General features: G+C 41.7%; 1 protein-coding gene across 5 annotated transcripts in view; it reads left to right on the forward strand.

The window, feature by feature from the left end:
* The window catches only part of vari (MAGUK p55 subfamily member vari), a 94,353-nt gene extending 76,788 nt beyond the window's left edge, over nt 1-17,565 (forward strand). For 4 of the 5 annotated variants that reach the window (XM_075676805.1, XM_075676797.1, XM_075676811.1 and 1 more), the window contains exons 10-14: nt 1,514-1,675; nt 4,201-4,403; nt 5,069-5,200; nt 5,826-5,897; nt 13,018-17,565. In XM_075676805.1, the coding sequence (XP_075532920.1) occupies nt 1,514-1,675; nt 4,201-4,403; nt 5,069-5,200; nt 5,826-5,897; nt 13,018-13,194 (746 nt within the window). In that variant the 3' untranslated portion in view covers nt 13,195-17,565. The other variant, XM_075676820.1, reaches the window with a different exon arrangement.
* The last annotated feature ends 5,323 nt before the right edge of the window (nt 17,566-22,888 follow it).

Consider the following 22,888-nt stretch of genomic DNA (forward strand, 5'->3'; position numbering starts at 1 on the left):
CGAGGCAACATAATTGCATGGTGGTTTTGATCAAGTGGGGCACTCTGTTGCTGAGAGCACAGTCAACTTTTTGTTTATCACCAATAGCAGACTCACTGTGATAGTGGTGGATTACAAAAATGCACAGATACTGATACCCCAGTCATCGGCATCGTCAGCCTGGTTACTTTGCAGGGCAAAGGCCTCTCCCATACTTCTCCAACTACCCCAGTCATGTACAAATTGTGGCCATGTTGTCCCTGCAAACTTCTTAATCTCATCTGCCCACCTAACTTTCTGCCGTCCCCTGCTACGCTTCCCTTCCCTTGGAATCCAGTCTGTAACCCTTAATGACCATCGGTTATCTCCCCTCCTCATTACATGTCCTGCCCATTTCTTTTTCTTGATTTCAACTAAGGTGTCATTAACTCGCATTTGTTCCTTCACCTAATCTGCTCTTTTCTTATCCCTTAACATTACACCTATCATTCTTCTTTCCATAGCTCGTTGCGTCATCCTCATTGTATTCATATAGGATGTTGTGGCCAAGTACTGCACTAGGGTGGCCAATCCTGATACCCCAGTGCACATATGTTAATAGGCTTGAGATGGGCAAATTTATTCAGAGTCATTGTGTCCCTTGCAGGCCAGCTGTATTTTAGAGGACAGCTCTTAGCCGCCCGTTCCTGCTGTGAACATCGGCAATGTAACCGACCGAACGATATAAGCGAAAGCGGAGTGCAGCAGGGGATGAAAGACGTGAGGAGGAAAGTGGAGAGGAGAGTGCAGCAGAACCATGAGGCGGAAAGCGGAGGAGGGTATAGCGAAAGCGTGAGAAGAAAAGTGTGGTGCAGCGACGATGGCTACGAGATGGGGCCAGAGTAGCAAGCATCGTCTGGCAGGTCTGTCAGCGGCGGCTGCTGTGAATCGCACCCATGTGTCACCCACGCGTCGCTCACGTGCTGGCTCTTGTGATTTCCAGATTATTGAGGCAGTTGCGCTTCGCTCTTCACTTCACACTTCACTCCATTCACAACGTGCTGCACAAGGCAGATTGTCCACACCAGCCAATATATCACGTAATGAAAACATGTGCAGAGCTGTGCTCGAATTTTGCGTTAGGGAGTATCGTAAATTTTTTGGGGTTCAGTTGCTCGATAAAGTGGAACCACATTCACAGTCAGCATTCCATTTCACTGTTCACGTGCATCGTGCTCGCATTGGAAGAAGCTGCATACTGAAATGCTGTGCTATTTAGAACCAGACCATATTGTACCAAGGTGGCCTAGCTATTCTAGTTGTTGCACTCGAATTAGACCATACAGAGAAGATTGTAACCAGCCACATCTTATCATGAGTGCTATCATGCGAGCAATTATTGCCTTAGTTTATCTTAAGTCCACTGTACCTTGTACTGTAAGTAGTTCAATCCATAACCAGTTGCCTTAACATCTTGGCAAAAACTTTTGCAATTAAATTGTAAGTTGCTGTGTACTGAACATTCTTGTGGTCTTGTTTCTTTCTTCTGGTTCAGAGTTTGAAAAAGCTGAGCTACTGCTGTATGAAGAGGTTGCCCGGATGCCACCATTTGAGCGCAAGACACTAGTACTTGTTGGAGCACGAGGTGTTGGCAGACGTTCACTGAAGAATAAGCTTATCAGCTATGACCCTGTGCACTTTGGAACACCACTTCCCCGTAAGCTATTTACTACAGGAACATTTTTTCGTTACACTTTCAGAGGTTTTTGGAGGAATTAATGAGAAATATACAGTTGAACTTCTATATGACGAAGTGCTTGAGACCTCCAAAATCATTCTTTATACAGGTGACTTAGTTGTAAAGGTACCATAGTGCACAATTCACTATAGAACCAGGACAAAGCTATTCCTTCATTATACAGGTAATTTCATTGTAGAGGTGTTCAACTATAGTATGTGTGGGCAGGAGTTCTTTAAGTGACTGATTTCGGAATAATGCTTGACCCACCATAAATGAAGAATGACTAGATCTGCCGTGTAAGAACTTCATCCAACGCTGGCCCTCCTTTGACAGTTTTTTCCATTATGGTTAGGATTTAAGAAAACCACAGCAGCCCACATCTGCAATTTGGTAGCCTTCGCAGAAAGACCAATGCAGCAGCAACATGCAAGGCTCCTCGCTGTGTGATTCGTGGGCCTGTTTCATTCGTGCTTGCATAGGGGTCTGCAATTATGTGAGCGGGGATTGATGCAGATATTCTGCAAGTTGACAGCCGCTTTCAAGTTTAGCGTTGTCTGCCTGGTCGACTTGTTGCCAATGTATGACCATTGTCCCACGCAGCTGGGTGACACAGGCATTTGGGGTTAGCAGTGTGACCAATATATTGAAAAAAATTCTGCTGTGCAGGTGACTTTGCTATATTTGCTATATTTGTGTGTAAAAAATAAAATAAGTAAACTTTTGTACTTCCAACACGGCCTTCAAAAAACAAATTTGTAAATTCCTGCTTGTCATGATCTCAGGAAACTGTCCAAGATCTGCAGTGTTTTCGGATAGGCTTCAGATAGGCATATGTTATATTTCAAATTATCGACATATCATACTATCTTGTGATCCCTTTTGAGTTTATATGTATGGGATTAACTGTACATGGCAAGCACTTTATTTGGTTCTTTATACCATGTTTTTTTCAACTATTGAATTTATGTTTGGCTAGGGTAGTCAGCAATGTCTGTAAAGGAGTAGAACTTGTAGTCAGGCTAGTTGGTGAATGTTTTTGTTTTTTAAGTTTAACATGGAAGCAAATGACCACACATACAAAGCACTCATCCCATGCCTCTTTGTATGTGTGGTTGTTTGGTTTGCATTAAACTCTCTGTAAAAAGAGTATGGTAGTATATTAGTAAAAGCTACTAAAAGAAGTCGTGCTGTGCCAGCCCATGTGATGGCTTGTACATGTGAAGCTTAATGGGCATACATAGTGAACAAAACAGCTTGTTCTCCGCAGTGGGCTCCATCTTAATGACAGCTGCCATTGTTGATCTATCACTTCAAAAACCGTGTTCACTTGCAACATAGAGTTTCTCACTATAACACCTAGAGGGTAATCTGGCGCCACCGTCTATGGGAGTTTCTTAAGGGGGCACCGTGCCGTCATGGGAATGACGGTATATGTGTCTGCGAGGCTCGTGTTGGCTGGTGTTGTAAGAAGCTTCGTCTAAAACGTGGATATGGCTACGCAAATAACGCGTTCTCAAAGTAAAATCTTCATAAAATGTTTCCATTCACGCATATTACATCTTTACTCACCCACAGCGCATGACGAAGCGAAGAAAAGCAAGAATAGACGACCAACTGTTTCAAAGCGAGCGCGAACCTTGTCATCTGTCCTCCAACTTTAGCGGCCCGCTGATACTTTTTACGTAACATGTAGTCGCACACACAATAACAACTTCTCATAGTTAAACAAAACATGTTTTCGCGTAATAATAAAGCTAAAACAGCTTTTCACGTGCTGTTCTAGTAGAAAATGAATCATGGTGACAGACGGAACGGTACTTGCCAAGCGCGTCTTCAAGGTGTCCTGTCTCTACGAGAACGATGCCAATCCGAATCCACAATATACCGGCATTCCCATGCTTACCACAGCGCAGCAGCGCCAGATTTCCCTCTAGGTAATGTAGTGAGAAACTCTATGACTTGCAATATTGAATTAAACTGCTGAAATAGCAGCTGTAGTGCTTGTTAGCAATATTAGTTGAGCATTTTAGTTATACAAATGGCCATCAGCAGTGATTGTGAGGCTGCCAGATAAGTGCTGGCAGCCTCACAATCACTGCTGATGTGACAGCTAAGTGTTGGAAAAAAGAATTAATGTTTCTTGCCAGTCCTCTGCACCTTCAAGTTTTTACACTTCTTGCAGTTTGTGTGCTGCTCCCAGTCTGGTGCTCCTTACAGTCAGGCCCATTTCAAAGTTCTGCACCCATTGCTATCCTTGTTCTTTTATATGTGCTCTTTCTCCCTGCTGTGTATTTTTATGAGCCAGCCATCATGTTATCCTGATGAGCTGAAGCAACCAGCTTGAGCATGACTCACCTTTGAGTGCACATTGTTGACATGTTGCTTAATTTTCAATGCATCACAATTAGGGGCACTACACAAGTTGGACTGCACAGATATTTGAAATGAAATATGGCTTCCTGGCCTTGAGAAGAGTGGTGTCTTGTTATACTTTGGTGCAGACACATCTCGACCTATCCGGGAGACAGAAACAGATGGCAAAGTTTATTATTTTGTATCACGAGAGGTGATGGAAGCTGACATAGCTGACAACAAGTACCTTGAATGGGGCGAGCATAGTGGTCACCTCTATGGCACCAAGCTGGACACCCTGCGTGCTGTCATCCGCTCCGGAAAGATGTGTGTAGTGGACTGCAGCCCCCAGGTGTGTGTTCCTTCTGTTATACTGTAGAGAAGGCCTTCCCAGTGGTGACATCCCACTTACTATGGTACCCTCACATTTTCCTTCTGCATTTTAGCTCTTTGTTTCTCCTGCTGGATGGTCTTTATGGTGCACTGATGTTATAATAATCCATGTCTTAATAAACCTCGACTATGAGACACTGTAGCTAGTGGTGCCACATCAAGTTGTACCCCCTGTGGGTAACCTTTTGTAGTTTGTGGTTACAACGAGACAACATTCACTAAAATCTTAGTATGTGGGTGTTTTGCATTTTGCCCACATCAGAATGTGACTGCCTCAACCTAACATCAAACTCACTTCCTTATGTTCACTATGAGAATGCCATAGCATCTGAGACACTTATAGTTGTTGTGCACCAGTGTGAGTTAAGCAAAATAAACGTTATCATGTAGTGATTCTTGAGTCAGCAAATGGCATTTGTAGTTATGAAAATATCTTCATGTGCTCTTTTCATCATCAGCAGAAATGGTGTCTGAAGCTTCGTGCCATTTTATGACTATGCACGCACTGCTATGTTTTGAACTGCTCTTGGAAAAGATGTAACCCACCTCCCGCATATTCTGAGAATGCACTTCCATTGCATCGCAGATAATTGGAATGTTTTGGTTTCCATTATCTCCTTACAGTATCTGAAGATCCTGAACACGCCTGAGTTCATGCCTTATGTGGTGTTCATTGCTGCACCTCAGCTGGAGCACTTTCGTCAGATGCATGAATACGGACGTCATCATGGATATGGAAGCAGCCGTAACCTGACGGTAGGATTAGTACCATAGTAAAGTGATTGTGCTAAAGCTAGAAAGTTAGTACAACCAATGAAAATGACAGGGCTTTTTCTAAAGTTGCATGCAGTACAGTCTGTGTGAGTTTGACATCTGTTTGTGGTGAGTAATACTATTTACAAAATATGTGCATAGGCTTGAATATGTGACATGAATAATGATGCTGCTAAAGCCTGCGGCAAGAACTGTGTGTTGTGTTTGAAGCCATAGAAGTTTGGTGACAGGACCCATAATAATTATGCTGTAGTTGCCTCCTGCTTTACACTCTTCTTTGTAACTAAAAAACCAAAAACAATGTTGCTGCTTTACATAATTAGAAAAGTGCAAATGTTACTGCTGCTGTTAATTTAGCATTGTATAACCTCAAACCCCCCCCCCCTTTTTTTTTTGTTGTGGGCTATGAATGTTTATGTTACCAGGAGCAAGCAGTACAGGTCAGGAATGAGAGTGTTCAACACTTTTGTACCAGAATATATTCTCTCTTATATTTTACTTTTTGATGATTTCGGTAGCACAATGGAGGCCTGGGATATTGCTGTGAATTTATGGTGGCACTAGTGCTAATGTTGAAAGTTTAACCTCTCTTTCTTCAACAATCTAGTTTGACCGAGCCATGAGTCGACATGGTTCACGGCGGGCAAGAACTCTTGAAAGCTTGGCATCTCTCCAGGAGGTAATGTACTGCTTTAATTTTGTACAAATGTGTTACTACCAGTAGATTTGTTGCTCATAATTTCCATAGACTATTAAGATGAAGAAAACCTTTCTAATGGGGCTTGCTGCCTTAGAGGAATTAATTGAAACACAGGTGCAACTTTATTGGAGTGCTAGAGGTTAGCTTTCAAATCAAATCAGTTTGTTATTATTATTATATTGTGCATTAATTGCAGCATATAAGATATGCAGACGAGGGTCCCAAAGTACGAGACTGTAATGGGGCCTTCACATTTTTAAAATAATTTTTTACGGTGAAGTTGTTTATGCCTAGGCTCCTGTGCATTTTTCGTGTGCAAAAACCGTGGGTCGATCCCGAAGATGGTGCAGAAAGGGTTCAAGCACAATGGCACGTGCCCCTGTGGATTCAGGGTAATGGGCTCCGGAACCTGTAATGCACCCTTGACTACCCTTGTCACACCTGGGACCCAAAGAGGTCCCAGGCACGAGGGTAAGAACAGATATTTTATTTCGAACGTTCCCAGAGAGCCCAAAGGAGCAAAAGACACAACTATCACAAAATTACTACGATCGGATCTTAGCCCAAAAGACCGACCCACATTGGCCATGTCTACGTTCGCACCGCCCTCTTTGTTGGCGTTCCAAGCGCTTGCGTATCTAGTTTCCTTTCCTTCCGCTGTCCCATGGTGGTGGTCCTGTCGAAATGTCATGCATGTCTAGTTCCTCCGGCTCCTCGGGGCAGCAGTCCCATCGTCCACACGAATGACAGTAGATGTGTGTGTATACCTTTTGTCACAATGACCACTGATCTAGACAATAAATGTTTGTACGTTTATTCAAATTTCTGTCACCTCTGTATCATGTGCTAAACAGCTTCGCTGCTCATCCACCTTTACAGAGTGAGATGGCTCATGACTTTTTTTATATAATTCAATGTATTGTTTTGTAAGATTATACATTGCAGTTGGGATTGAACCAACACCTTATAAGAAAGACTGATGAGCACTTTAGCTATTGTAAACCTACAGTAGGTATAATAAAGAAATGTTCTTTCTTTGTTTTTTTTTTCAACATCTACTTTGGGTTCTACAGTACTTTTGCTTACTACATTTAGTAAGGAAGTATTTGAGTATATACAGGGTTTTCTGCGTAACTTTAGCCAAACATTAAAAATATGCAAATTCCATGTAGCTGGACAGAACCAAGGTAATGCTGTTTGCTATGGCTTGGAGATACTCAAATTATTTTTTTTTTTGCATTCTGCCTAATTACATAGCTAGTGCAAAAAAGAATCTGAGTATCTCCAAATGATGGCAAGCAGCATTACCTTGGTTCTGTCCAGCTATGTGGCATTTGCACATTTTTAAAGTTTGGCTAAAGTTACATGGGGCACCCTATATATAAAATTTTGTTTCTTGGGTACTGTATATGTTTTTAACTATTTTTTCAACTGTGATGGCTTTAAACAAATGCTGATTGCCTTGATAAAACATAACCAGATAAATTAGTGCTGTTGACCACAATGTAGAGCAGATATGTGCATGCTGTTGCTGGCAACATTTCTGTGGCTTCTTTCAGGCCTCATCTCTCTTACCCTGAGAAGTATAAAGTGCTGGTAGCTATGGAGTATAATTATTTTCAGTAAATAGAGGATGGTATATACGGAGACTAACCACAGTGCTGGCCAATTAACTTTAAGTGGCTGTACTTCCTGTATGTGTCATCCTTTACACTTTATCTATTTATTTAAGTTGTGATAGAACTAGTACAGCTAAGCGCCTTGCTACAATATTGTTCATGTTAGCCTAATAACAGAAATAAAAATTCATCCACTTGACTGAAGGTTAGGTAATGAAAAATGTAGTCAACATTCACAGATGTTTTAGTTCCGTGAGATTCTCTTATGAGGCTTCCTCAAAAGCCAGAATACTATATATTACATTAAACGCTTATTAGTTCGTGTTTCATGTGACCAGAAAGTAATGCAGAATTATTGGGTTGTCAAATTACTGGATATCAAAGAAAACCCACTGAGCCAATGTTTCGTACACAACCCAGTCTTTTTTAAAAAATGCTCAGTTCATAGCCGATAGTTCCATCTCTGCAATCTGCTAATACGTACCGGCACTATAGGTGAGGGTACACAGGTATACTGCTAAAGCCTGGTGCTCATTGTTGATCCATGTCTATCTTAGTATGGGCATGAACAATGCTTGTGCGCATGATTGCTCGACCTCAATGTGTAAGGACTAAGGCCGTGTTTACATTTCGATGTGGTCAGCATACTTGGCATTTGTAATTGGGGATGATCTGACACTGTCAAATCCGGTGCTCAGAAGTAGGTGAAGCATTTGGTGTGTTTATCATAACATGGCTCGGTCATGACTCTGGCCACACCAGGCTGCCAGATGTGACGCATCATGCACTTGTTTGAAGCTTCTTATTGCATATTGGTGTGGTGCATGGCCACACGCTTGAAAATATTGTATAGCAGCTCTTGTTCTTTAACAATAGGCACTGAGTGTGCCAAACATTCAAATATAAACTATCCTTAGCTGGTGCAGTTAAGAACTTGGAAAGCTCGGGGGTGCTGTAGCATTCGATAGTGTATGCATCCTGGGATCAAGCTATCGCCTGCAAAAGCCACCATACTATGTCTCATATATAGCAGGCGTGCTTGTGTGCCTCCCAAGCTATATGAATTATTCAGTTCTTCGAATGATTGAATACTGAATTAACAAGGTTTCACTGCACTATTAAAATTTTGTGTTTTCTACATACGCTTTGGTTTTATTAATGAAAGGTGAAGCTGAAAAAATTGTGGGATCTTTCCTTATGAGCACAAACTGCAGAAGACTAGCGATCACAAATGTTGCCACAGGTAACACATATGGCACCTAGAAACTACCAGTTGAAATATTGCACTTACTGTAGTTGAGAAACAGATGTGCTCTGCTGTCCCAAAAATTGAGTAGATAAAAACAAAGGTAAACAGATATGGCACTGTGGTGTAGCTTTACTGATGTAGCAGCTGACACAGTTGAGGAGATGTAACATGCTCGTGTGCAGCTTGGTATGGAGTTCAATAAGGATTGTATGCGAGCTAGCTGGAACACAGTTCTTGTGTTGTGTAGGGCTGCAAAGGTAAAAGCTTGAGATCTGCACAGACGACGGAGGACACTGATATACATGGCAGTTGCTTTTTCTGTTTGGATAACTTGTGTAAAAAAAACAGAAAGCTTTTGTGTATGGCTCTGGAACACACCTGGTCTATATAGTTAACACGTAATAACTGTGAGCTCAATGAAACCTTAATCATATCAATTTCTTCATTGCTTAGCCCATCTAAAGGAGCGCTGATACACTGGCCGTGCGACAGCAATTTGCTCTTTCTTTTGTTCAGGTTTCATGAGAGAACAGTTGTCTTGCTGAAATCTGGGCTGTGATAACTCAAGGCACAGTGTAAAAAGATGCTGTGTGCGTTTGCCCGGCAACATAAGTTGTCATCCACCAATGCCCTTTTTGTCTATGTAGTTCAAGTTTTTACCTTTGCAGTGCTGCAAAATCCCCAGAATAGCATTGAGACTTCATGCAGCACAGCTTCTGAACTGTACAATAATTTGCTACATGTCCGTAGATGCTCAATCCACATTTAATTTTCTTTTAGTTCTCTCCACATGTCAGAACACCATGCGTACACTTCTGGCTCTGCACAAATCTCCACCCCACTGGATATGTCAACTGTCAGTTTGAGTAGTGGAACACAAGACTACGATGAAATAGCAATAATGTGTGTTTCAATGTCTAAAATACAGTTGCAAGTGTTTTCTTTTTTTACTTCTAAACTTTAGACATCAATGTTTTACACTCAGGCAATGGATCATTGGGTTTCTCATGAAGCAAGCACATTTTCATGACTGGTTTTCTTGACAAGATTAAGTCTGAAAGTTTGATTTTTCAGTTTAAATGACACAGTTAAGCTGACCTTATTCAGTAGCTGAGCATGGGAACCAGGATGTTGCATTTGGCTTTGCACCCTTGAGTGGCTTGTCTTTGCACTTTTATTGAGCTTCTAAGTTGCACTGCCAGGGGATGCTGCATCACTTTTTCTTCATTCGTTTCCAACACTGTGCTGTCTATCACACCAGCTTCATTTTGCATTCTTGATTTTCCGTGGTTTTAGCCATTGTGCACATGGATGCTCTGAGGCAAGGTCTTTGTGTGGCTTTCACTGATTTGTGCCCTTGGTGCTGTGGTGCCATCTCTTCTGTCTCACTACTGTCAAGTGTTGTGAAAAATGGAAGAAAGCCTGCAACTTTGTTGCTTGCAAAAAAAAAAATTGGCCATAATCAGTAAGACAGTTCAAGAGAGGGCCTACTTGAAATCTGTGAAGTGTCAGGGTCGACATTCTGTCCACCATGACATTTCAAGACTTTGTGAATGTAATGTCAACAGGGTTGGACTACATGTAGGGAGTCCGTAGAAAAAGAAATTGTGTAGCAAGCTATCCGGCAGCCAGAAAACAAATCTCACTCTGACAACCAAGATGGTGACTGCCTGCAGCTGTCAGCGGCAGATATCACAAAGGGTGTAATGAAATTGCGTGGTGTGCACAGAGGCAACATGAATCTTGTGCAGATATAAGCCAAATGATGTGCAAATGTATCATTAAGCAGGGCATTAGTAGGTACTTCTTTAAGCCACTCTGTGCTTAGTAACGGCATTTGCTAACATTGAATTATTCAGACTGGGCGATTATTGGGGCTATCTTCCTGTCCCTGCCAAATCCAAAAAATCAATTGAACAATTGCCTGTAGGCTTTCATGGGGCCTTTAAACAATTTTAAATAAACAAATTTGAAATATGCTTTATAAATTGTTCAGTTTGTTTGACAGACACTTTCTGTGTATGCAAAATGTTTTGTTGATGTTTTTGTCTTTAGCATTCCTTTTTTTTTATTACAGCATTTGTGGTTGAATGCAAAATTGTTTTCTGTTGCAATATTCTCTGATGTAACTCTTATGTCCTATATATTTATATTTTTTTACAGCAAAAAGGAAAAGTATGTATTCATTAGTGAGTAGGTGTAGAGAGTAGCAACAGTCCCCAATCTACCTTCAGTTCTTTCTGTTTTAACTCTTTTATGTTCTGATGTCATCCATGTTTTTCGTTTTTGACAGCTAAAGGGACGAGTATGTATCGTAGTGTAGAACATGCATAGTTCTTCTTGGTGTTTATTTGGGTTAATTCTCATATCCATCACACATTTGTTTTGTGCAGTTATACGGACAAATAGTTATGCTTAGTTTGATGCTTTGGATTTTTTTATTAACATGTAATTGTTTGAGGTACCGTAATACCTCGCTTGTTGCAGCATTTTTTAAATGTCCATGTCCGCACAAAGTTAACTCCACTGAAGAGTTTCATGTATTATATGCTGTCAACCATTTAACCAAAATTGGAAGTGAAAGCTTCTTGTGGTTAACGGAAAAGTTTAACTTAATTAGATGCTGTAAAAGTTGAAAGGCTGTTTCTACTTTATGCATGATACATAAGTGTCACAAAAATTACTTCAGGCATAAGGATGTTAAATGCACCAAGTTTAATGATGATAGTCAGCATCATTTAAGTTGATAAAGTTTTAAGCATATTGCTGCCAGCCTCCCAACATGATTCCTTGGTTAACCCTATCTCAGTATCATGCACCATAGACCAATTTTAATATATTGCATTTGTATATTGCATATTGCTCATGCCCACCACACTTGTAGATGGTTGGGGAGCCTGCATTTGCCTCAATCTCCTGCACTAGTTCTCCCCCAGATTTACATGTTTCGCTGTGCTCAAAGGGGTTGGGTATTCGTGTTTCTTGTTGCCAGAGTCTCTTCAAGTCATTTCTGGATTCTATGTGTTGAATGCAAGGGTGCCATAGTTGAGCCAGTGTGAAATTTCTGCAACAAATTGCACACTTCTAGGCCATAAAACTCCTGATAAGCACCGGTTCGAGTTAGATGAATTATACCTACTATACCAGAGTGAGCTCTCTCAAATCGGGGAACTCCTATTCGAAACAACAAACATATTGCCGAGCTATACCTTTCTGAATGCTGTGCGCGAGGCTATAATTAGCTCTGATTACATCATGCGTGGCATGACAGTGGTGCCATCTGTGCATACGGCACATGCCTGATCGAGTAATGCCTTCTTTCTGCTTAACCATGCCAGAGTAAGGCATATGGGTAGTGCGGTTGCAAAGGTGTAAGTGGTATTAGTATTATACATATTTTAGTTACATGTGGCCTTAGTAAACAACCTCCTAAGCTGACAGAAATACAAAATGTTTCATGTCAATAACCTGGCACCGTAGTAGATTTCATGGCACGGTGAAGTTACATCACATGTATAGCTTGTAATGTTTACCATTGCCTGAATGCAGTGTGTGCAATGCACTGCAGCAGTGTAGTGCAGTGTAGTGCATGTAGTACACAGTCAGGGGCATAGCCAAGGTGAGAGCACAGCGAGCACATTTCTACCCCACTCCCTCCTTGAAATATTTGTGTACCAGGATACCTAGAATGAAACGATGTGCAACAACATTCACCTGCTCCCCTCCCCCGATCAAGAGCCAGGCCCCCTCCCCCACAAAAAAATTCCTGGCTACACAACTGCCCACAGTGCAAGCAGTGCAGCGAGACTGAATGCTGGAACCATCACCAACACTAGCACATTGTTCAGGCACCATGCTCTGCATTGCAAGGCCACTGAATTCTGAAATCACCTCTATCGTGCACTCAGTGCATGCTGCATGCTTCATTCCTTCACAGACACTAGATGCTGTTAGTAGTTAGTACGTGTAAGTATGAGTACTATTCTGATGCCATAGTTGGTAGAGCCCTGGCCTCAGAGCAGAGAGGGCTCAGGTATAATCTGATCAAACTGCATTTATTTGGTTGCTCATTTATGTTATTGTAATCATGTTGCTGTTACCATAACAATCGGTCAATGACAGTCGATCAGAGACAACTCTTCTGCTCTAACTGGACCCTCAATTACAAGCTGTCACTCATATTTGCATGTTTTGTGGACCTCAGCTTGCTTTATAATTTTTTTTTCCACAGGATGAAGATCTCAAGAGGACCATTGAGGAAAGTGCCCAACTTCAAAGAGCATACGAGCGATATTTCGACACCGTGCTTGTGAACAACAACTTTGAAAAGACCTTTGAACAGCTCAAGGATGTGATTGATTCATTATCAACAGAGCCTCAGTGGGTTCCCATTTCATGGGTTTACTGAGATTTCCTTTTGCTAGTTTGATGCAGTTGAAAGTCTGAAAGTAACCTGGTTTTAGTTGGCCTATGTGAATTAACTGTGTTAGCAGTAAGAAATTAAACATCTGAAAGTATTTTAAGATTTTAAAAGCCATTCTTTAACATAATGAGTTGATGCTGATTGGGTTTATGTCTAATGTAGCAGTTATACAAGGGAGGACCCAAAGCAACGAGAATTATTCTTCTTTAGTTAGCGTAGTTCTAACATTCCCAAACGTTAATCGCCTTCAAAGCACTCCCTTTGAGATGCAATGGATTTGTCCTACCGCTGTATCTATTGTTCAGAACTGTACAGCGACTCTTGCAAACTGATGACCCTTAGTGCTTCTGTTGTTGTCTTCTTTAGCTCTTCCACATTTTGAAAAAAAAAAAAAAAAACTTCTGTTGAATTAGTTTCACTTTTGCAGATGAGTTGCAAGGGGTAAATTATGAGGAGTATATGGAGAATGAGGCTGCGTTGTCATCTCATTTTTGTCAGAAAGTGCTGCACATTCAGTGCTATGCTGGCGGGAGTGTTGCCATTTGTCCGAGTTACACAGATTGAGGTGTTTTCTTTGAACTACATCACATGACTGATTGAGCATTTCAGTGTAAGAATGCTGATTGGCTGTCTGACCTTGTGGTACAAATTAAAAAACCACAAGCCCTTGGATATAAAAGAAATTCACAAAAGGGAACAGAACTTGAGACTCACCTGTTGCTCTTTTGCATCCACTATCGCAAAACTGATTCAGACAGCCACAGAGGCTCAAAAGAAAAAATGCAGTGAGCTGGTGAAACTTTACACAAGGACACTGCTTGGCCAGCCGATGGAGACGATAGTGGAATAGGTGTGCCAGTGTCACGGATCGGTATTAAATTCCCTTTTGCCTCAGTGAAACAATTGTCATACTTTTGGGTCCCCTCTCGTATAGTAGCTACACTCTTAAAACAGTTGCACCCTTTGGGGTCTATATTTGTCCCACAATAATAATCGTCATCTGCCTTGCTTGTGTTTCCTTTCTTGAAAACTCGGTGCTCGCTACTTTCCTGTCGAGAATGCTGCGTCACACAGATAACGCGCTTGCTGTTCGTGACTGGGAAGTACCTAGCTTGCATCGTTACAGAAAGGAAACGCGGGCAAGACAGATGACGATTGTTGTTGTAGGACACGATAAGCCCCAAAGGGCGTAAATTTTTCTAAGAGTGTATACGTACATAAAAAAGGCATTCAAGTTGTGTTCTACTTTTTGTGTTGTGCTTAGCTCTGGTTGTAGGCTTAGCACATGCCATAATTCAATTTGGATGAATCTCATCATTTTTTTACAGTGTGACACGGCTTTTTCTCATGTCACTTGTATTTTGAAACTTGAAAATGTATGTTGCACAGTGCTTGCCAGAGCCATGCTAACTCCGTCCATTTGCCTAATATTTGGCATTTTAATAGCTGTGATGCCTGTGGCAAGTACCAGAGCAGCTCCTTAATACTGCATCTAGGCATTTAACTTGACAGCATTTTGTTGGCCAAATGAGTAATCTCAGAGATAGCTGCCTTAGCAGCATTGTTTTACATCAGATGCAGTTATTTGTGTTGCGCATTCCATTTTAAAGCTGTTTGTTGATTTTGCTCCTTGCTTATTATTACAGTATGTGCATAGTTTCCCTTATGCAAAGGGTGAAATGTCCTTTTCTGTGTGTGTGTGAGTATGCGTGTTTGTGCATGTGTGCGCATGTGTTGAGTGAACACAGGCATCTTGCCACTTTTTTTATAACCGGTGATGCCACCTGAAACATTACACACACATCACTCACCATACAGCATATCATCTGCATCCACTTCCATGCAGAGCACACTAACATTTGAATGTTGCTCTTTTGTTTACCAGTGGCTTACCAGTGAAATCACATGCCATTCCTGTTACTGATACTTCTGTCGTGTTACTAATATGTAATATTGAATGCTGCAGTAAGACAAAAAAAACAGGAGTTTAATTGTCAACTTTTCTTATAATTATATGCCTTTAAAGCAGATATGATTTCTGGGTTCGATCCCATGTGTGCTAACCACATTCTGATAAGAGTAAAATTCAAAAAATGCTTATGTATCGTGCATTGGGTGCACATTAAAGAACCCCAGGTGATCAAAATTAATGTGAAATCCCCCACTACGGCATGCCTCATGATCAGATCATGGCTTTGGCAGTCAAAACCCCAGAATTTTAAGCACATTTATTTCCATGAATACATATTTTGATTTGTTATTAATTTAAATGTTGCAATAAGGTGAAATACACTGCTCTTTCCTTGTTACACAAGAGTTTCTGCGATTATTGTTGATGCCTTGCATGAATAATGACAAAAAAAAAAAATTAATGTGCACACCTTTTGATAAGCTTGCCAGTTTGCATGCAAAGTTAAAAATCTGGCTTAACAAACGATGTGCTGCCTGATTTGGATATTTCCATGTAACTTCAGGCGACGGTGCTGCAATTTAGTGTGATATGCTTGTTTGCAGTGCGCAGTAGATTGGTGCTCCATAGAGCAGGGCATATGATGGCACAGGAATGAGAAAGTGTCGCAGATATGAAGCATATACTTAATACAATAGAGTACCTGTGAGCAGCCTGTTTTTTCCAAGTGTGAGCCCCCCCCCCCCCTTTTTTTTTTTGGTGACTAGAATGATGCGATAAGGTAGGGCGAGTGATCATCGGTGCTCACATGGTCATTATGTGTGTGTAGTTTTATGAAATGCATTCTGCAGAATTTCACACTGGGTGCTGCCTGTGAGCAAAGATCAAATGCATTGTAGGTTTTGGCTATGTGTGATTGTAGCTGTATTTTTGTATTCATAGATTAAATGCACATTTTGATACCAAGGTGATAACATGGTGCAACAGCAACACTTTGTCATTTGACGAGTGCTCAGGTATTCAAATGGAACATAACAGAGGAGGTAGTAATAACCAAGAGTAATATGCTTCTGGCATAATGTATCTGCGAGTAATAATTTTACTTTATTTAGAAACCTGTGAATTTCCACGTATGTTGTAGTTGTGGATATTCATATATATGATATTCTGTAAGCTGAAGCATTAAACACTTGTGCTTGTAATAGTAGAAAATATTGTTTTGCCCTGTAAAATAAATCTTGTGGTAAGACTGTGTTTACTGACACCGCAGATAATTGAAATGAATTTTTGTGTAGAGGTGCAACACATTTTACATCATCATCTGCTACTGATTATGTGCCATGCAGAATTTTGATGTAAATTTGTATGATGACCAAGTGCAGTCTATTTTTTTAGAGAACCATGATGTACTTTTGAGGAGTTTTCATTCCAAGAATGAAGCATGTTTTTTTATACTTTGTGTAGATATTTTTTTGCTACAACATGATGCATGCGCTCATTCAGATGAACTATATTCTGGGGAAAAAATTGAGTAATGTGATGTATGTAAGAAGGCTTTGTATGATAGAATTAATTTGGGTGTCTTTATTTTGTGTTCACTTGAGGATCTCTCTTCCGCACCTGGATTTACAAGTGGCATTTGTAGAAAGCTTGGTATTATTGGTCAAATATTGCTCAAGTTCTGTGCCACTTGCATTTGTTTCAAAGTTTGCCAGTTGAGAATTCTAGGTAAAAGAATTGTTGCAGGTCGACTTCGTGCGGTTGCCACATAATTATGTGCAAAGATAGATGTTTCATTACATGCTATAGAAGCCTATTGCAGTGAAAAACTTTAGCTTAACACTGATGAAAAGTGGCCTTCTGGGTTGATTAGATACCATTCACCTTTAGTTCATGAAGTTGTAGGAACTTCATGGCGCACAGTTGTGTTACTTTGACTGTATCTGTGACTCTTAGTGCCAGGTAGCTACTTCGTGAGTAGCAACCAGGCACTTTTGGTTGTGGTTTAGGTACATTGTGCCTTATTTTTTACTGTCCTGAACTGTTTCTCTGCTGTATTGCTGGCATGTGGTATAACATGTCTGAAGAGTGGCATATAGTTCGATATTGCACATACACTTTATTGTTTAGTCATACCTTAATAACATCAACAGAATTTTGACTGCAATTAGAGCCACTGCACTAGAAACAGATCTCACAATGCTTGAAGATGCTGTTGCATTGCAGATGAAACAGACTGGAAGTATGCTTTCAAGGCACTATACAGCCATTCACTTTTTACATTTGTGCTTGAATTTTCATTTGTTAGCTCACATGTCTTACATATCTGAGGTCTTTACAACTGAGATTTTTATAGACCTGTTACCTGGTTGCCATCCTGGCATCATCCGTCCAGAGGTGTGCCTTTGACAGCTGCGCAATAAAGTTGTGTTGCATTCATGCCAGAATGCTTCTTGCATGCTTTCTTTATGTACGCTTAGACACTGCTCATGTCACCACTTGGAAGGATTTCGCACAATGTTCAGTGTGCACTAGATTATCAGTATAGCATAGAGACCTAGCACGCAGAGCATCTTTGTGAAAGGGCACGCATGAGTGCATGACCTGTGCTCTTTTATGGGCTCCATTAGTTGTGTTCTGTTATGCAATTATTTCTAGGTACATCAGGTCTTGCAGCTGCAATACTGTCAACCTCTGTGCGTGTTCTTGAACTCTTACGTGTCCTTTGACTTATGTACAAAGCTGTGGGGTTTTCAGAGTGTCCTCTGACTCTCTTCTGTGCCTTAATTTCATTGCTTGTATGCAGAAATTCAGCAATGTTTGTGATATTTGACTCTTCAGCGGCTTCTGGTGTTTTTAGTTTTTGTTTCCCCTAGCTGTGGAGAGTAGTCGGTTCCACTGAAAGCACCATTGTCTTTAATTTTATATTAAATATTTTTGCTCCGCGATGGTCGCTTTTGTTGCTGCCAGCAGGTGCTAGGAAAGGCTTGGCAGCTTATGTACAGCAGTTACTGGAAACCAGAAAACCCACATGCTGAGCCATGACCAACCACAAGCATGGCCGCTTGCTGAAAATGGCTCTGCCACTACTAATGATCAAACTTGAAGTAGCAATTACAAGCACCGTTAGCATCTGTCAAGCTTTTCCCAGCTGCTTAGCGGTGGTGTAAGAAGCAGCTGCCGCAGAGCTTAGGCCGCCTATAGAGCTTAGGCCACACGCTTACATGTTCTCTTTCATAAAGGTGCTTGGAGCACAATAGCTGCCACAGTGGCCAAAATGCATGTCTTAATGTACTAGTTTTGAAGCTTACTTGTTTTGCAGAGCCTTGTGTAGTGATATACCTTGTTGTGCATCTTGTTGGTGTTAAATGGACACTAAAGAAAAACACTAAATCAGTTTAGCTGGATAAAACGTTCTTAGAAAACTGTTTTCGTTAATTTAGATATAATCAGTTGATTATTACAAAGAAAATAATGGTCAACGTTTCAGTTTTTGAATTTCGTGCCAAATCCCCAACGCCAGTACATCCCTGTGACCTCACGTATTTCAAAGTATTCCATGCTTAGGCTGCGTTGGCTCATCAAATGTTCCCGAAACTCGCTATGTTCAATCTTTGGCTCCTTTAGAACACAATGTACTGTATCCCTACTGCTAAAGAATGAACTAGGCCGTAGAAGGCGCTGTCAAAATCTATGACGTCACAGCAAGCTGGTGCGGGAACTTAAAGGATGCGTCACCAACAAGGAGGCTTAAAAAGAAATTTTACAGAGAAAGCTGTATATAATTATCCGTAGTTTTTTTGGCATCCGGCAACAGAAACGGACTTTCTAACAATTCTACCGATTTCTAACAAACCCATACACAATAAGTTTCATTGTTTGCTTTGTGTGATCACATACGGGTGCAGTGCGGCGGCGCAGATGTCAAAATGCTGAACAGATTAGAACGCTTGCCGTGAAAAATAGCGTAACGTCGACGTTATTGCAGTATATGAGCAGGAGAGGTATCGGCACTAAAAACAGCTGCGTTATCGATGGGGAAGACATGTATAGTTCGTCCACCCGAAGAACAACATGCGTACACCTAAAGAACAACATGCGTACCAGGAGCGCCGGAGGGAACAGCAACGAGAATGTAAACGGCGCCGGCGCGAAACGATCACCGACGAAGAACGTTCCTGCGATGCTGAATGAAAAAATGACAACCATACCACTTTGTGAAGGGGGAATGGCAGCAAAAGCACTTTGCTTTTTGTTTGAGAGCTTTGACCGTTGTAAGCTTTCGCTACCATTCCTTCTTCACAGAGTGGAATGGTTGTCCTTTTCTTTAAGCATTTTTTGTCACCGCCCTTTCACTGTGGTTCTTCTGGCGTATCAAGCGTCTTATTGTGGCAAACGTGGTGTTTATGATATTGTAAGGTGGTTTATTGCTTCAAGAAGAAATAATTTTTCTTTAGTATCCTTTAAGAGCAGCATGTACAAGGAAAAATTGTGGAAAAATTGAAAAATGCTTTTTTTTTCATTGATTCATTTAAAGGCACCAACAATTATTAACGTCTGGAAAGCGCCTTGAGATTACTGTGCCTATGGAAGGATAATGACTCGCAATGATGGGAATAGGCATACTTATATCTCTTAAATAAAAAAAATTATATTTTTAAATCGGCACTAGAAGTCACACAAGAATGACGCGGGGCAACTCTTTGTGGTGAAACATCAGTTGTCATTAAACCCTTGTAAACTGAATCCAATCATAAATAAATTTACAAGCATATTTCCTAATATTGCATTGCAAACTATGGGCTCTGAGATTTGCGCGCGCTGGCAAGTTTTGTTCCCGCCGTCCCATTCGCACGGAGAGAGCGTAATTTCAGTGGTGGGCGTGGCCGGCTCCTTGTCTGCACCGCGGCGCTCGCACCCGAGGACGAAGGAAAAAACGAAATCGGGAAAGAAACAGTTAATGATAACTCAAAGGGAAGCTCATTGCTTTCCGAAGCGGGGATGCCTTAGAACATGCACCTATAAAGCGAAATATAAGAAGTAAGAAGAAGCATGTGCTTGCTGCGGTAAAGCTAGAGAAACGATGGAACATGTTTTATTAGAATGTGAAGATATATGTGCAGCGGTCGATTTAGGCACCACTGGCCTCCTTGAAGCCCTTGAGTTCAGCGAGAGCAGGAGGAAAGTGAACCTGGATTAGTAAGAGGTGATCGGAAGATTGGTGGAAGAAAAATAGGGAAACGGCAGAAAACGGAGGCGTACAAAAAAAGTTCACAATGGGGGTCAGAAAATTTGGTTATGGGAATTCATCGCGTTTTTTTTTTCTTTTTTAAAGGGGCCCTGAACCACCCCTCGGCCCGGGTGAAATAACAGTCCGCGGGTAGCATACGCTGTTGTGAACATCTCAGCCAAGTTCTGTTGTACGCGGTCCGTGGAGCTCCCAAGCGGAGCGCGAAGTCCCGTTTTTCTCAAACGCTCTTCTTTCAAAATCCCCATGATCCTCTCTCTTTTCTGTGTGCATTATTTCGTCATAAAGCTCGCTCCAATACGCGGCTGCTATTGGTTACTGCGCTCGGCTACACCGCGGCCGCCGCGAGGTGCCGCCACGAGTCCAGTGGCTAAGCGCACTGCGGCTCTCTGAGGACAGCCGCGTTTGGCTTACGTTTAGCGCGGCATAGGCACCAAATCGGAAATTCTATGTGCGCGCCACGGTGACGTCTCCGCCGTAGCCTTCGCAGTGCAAGGCATTGGAGGAGGAAGGGGAGCACAGCTGAGGTCGTGTTTGATTGCCGATAACTCCGCTTCTGCTGAACGCATTGAAGTACTTTGTTGCGGCAAAGTGGTTCTGAAATAGCCTATCTTCACTTCAAAAGTCTTTCTCCCCTTCGATAAAAAGTGGTTCAGGGCCCCTTTAACCTAGGTAAGAAATTAGGAAGTATAATATCAAGAGCTTGGTGGCGCAACCCACCGCCCCGTTCCAAAAGGGACGCTAATAACACCCATCTCCTCCATCCATCCATGAATTTCGCACCGAAGGGGTTTGCATTTGGAAATGCGGTTGTTTGCTTGAAATCAGGGGTACATTCGGGACTCGATGGCAACCAAAGGTCAGTGGGAGGCCTCGCATCGGGCACTCACGGGAAGACTACAAATAAAGCTGTGCAGGGTGATATAGGCTGGACAAGCTTTGAAGTGAGAGGAGCCCAAAGTGAAATTGATTATGAACAGCGACTGAGGATTATGAAAGAAAGTAAATGGGCTGGGAGAGTTTTCAGGTATTTGTACAGGAAAAATATTGATTCACAGTGGAGGAAAATAACTAGGAAGCTTACCAGCAAGTATGCGACCTGTACGGTGGGCAACATGGCAACAAAAAAACATCAAGCGGAAAGTCGGAGAGGCTGAGATATTCTCATGAGTGGCGGCAATGGAAAATAAACCTGCTATGGGCAACTACTTAAGAGGAAAAAACGAAACCAGGAAAGAAATAATTTATGAGAACTCAAAGGGAAACTCATTACTTTTCGAAGCAAGATCAGGATGCCTTAGAAGCACGTGCTTGCTCCGGCAAAGCTAGGAAAACGATGGATCATGTTTTATTAGAAAGTGAAGATGTATTCCCAGTGGTCAATTTAGGCATCTCAGGCCTCTTTCCTTGATACCCTTAGGTTCAGCGAGAGCAGGGGCAAAGTAAATATGTCCGCAGTAGAGATTAGTAAGAGACGATTGGAAGATTAGTGGAAGAAAAGTAGGGAAACGACAAACAATGGAGGCGTACAAAAACAAAGTTTACAGTAGGGGTTCAGAAAGTTTGGTTATGAGAATTCATTGTTTGTTCTTTTTTTTCCTTTTTTTTCTTCTTTTTTAACATAGCCAAAGCATTGAGCAATATAATAGCAAAAGCTTGGTGGCGCAACCCACCATCCCGTTCCAAAGGGGACGCTCGTATCATCCATCCACCCTTTTGATGCGTTGAGGAGGCTTTTGCGCGCTCCGGTACTGTTGTTGCGGCCTGGATGACGCGAAAAAAACAGAATTTTGCAATGCTATATTGGTTAGGAAATGATGGCTGAAGGTGTACGAGGGCCAAAGCGCGTGCTGGCGGCTATTTATTCTCTCGCACGGTAATTTTTTTTTTTTGTGCACACATAAACTCCCACTACGTTGACGTGTGTATGTAAGGGGTGGTATATCTGTGCAAGAGTTCGTCGTGAGATAGGTAGAAAGTATGAACAGCCACCGACTTTAGCCCCTTTCCTCGACCTTTTGAACTACGTATTTAGTGTTGGCTGATTAGCGAACGAACAAACCTAACGCGCGCCGGAGTAAATGTACCAGTCCCAAGGCAAATGTTCGAGGTGAAGTGTTACTGAAAGTGCAAAAACGCAATGAATGTCTCGGCTAAGCCGCGGCAAGCTTTAGAAAAGGTGTAACTGCGGATTAAAGGTAATCCGCGCGTTTTGCGGTGTGCGTTCGCGCGCCATCGCCTGCAGTTTCAAGGCCGGGTGGAGCGAGAAATGTGCGCGAAATGTTAAATTATGCAATTTAACATTTCGCGCACATTACCGCCTAAGCAACCATTGTCATAATTGTGAACAGTATTATTGTAATGTTAATTACACCGAACATAGAAATCCGCGTGTCTGTTTGCGGCATGTCTATGTTATTTATTTTAGAAAATATATTTATTTTATGAATGCCTTACAGGCCTTCAGGAGGGCATTGGGTAAAGGGAAAACTACGGTTACATCAACGCTGTGCAACGAGGCA

Source organism: Dermacentor variabilis, chromosome 1 (assembly GCF_050947875.1).
Source record: "Dermacentor variabilis isolate Ectoservices chromosome 1, ASM5094787v1, whole genome shotgun sequence".
Classification (NCBI taxonomy): domain Eukaryota; kingdom Metazoa; phylum Arthropoda; class Arachnida; order Ixodida; family Ixodidae; genus Dermacentor; species Dermacentor variabilis.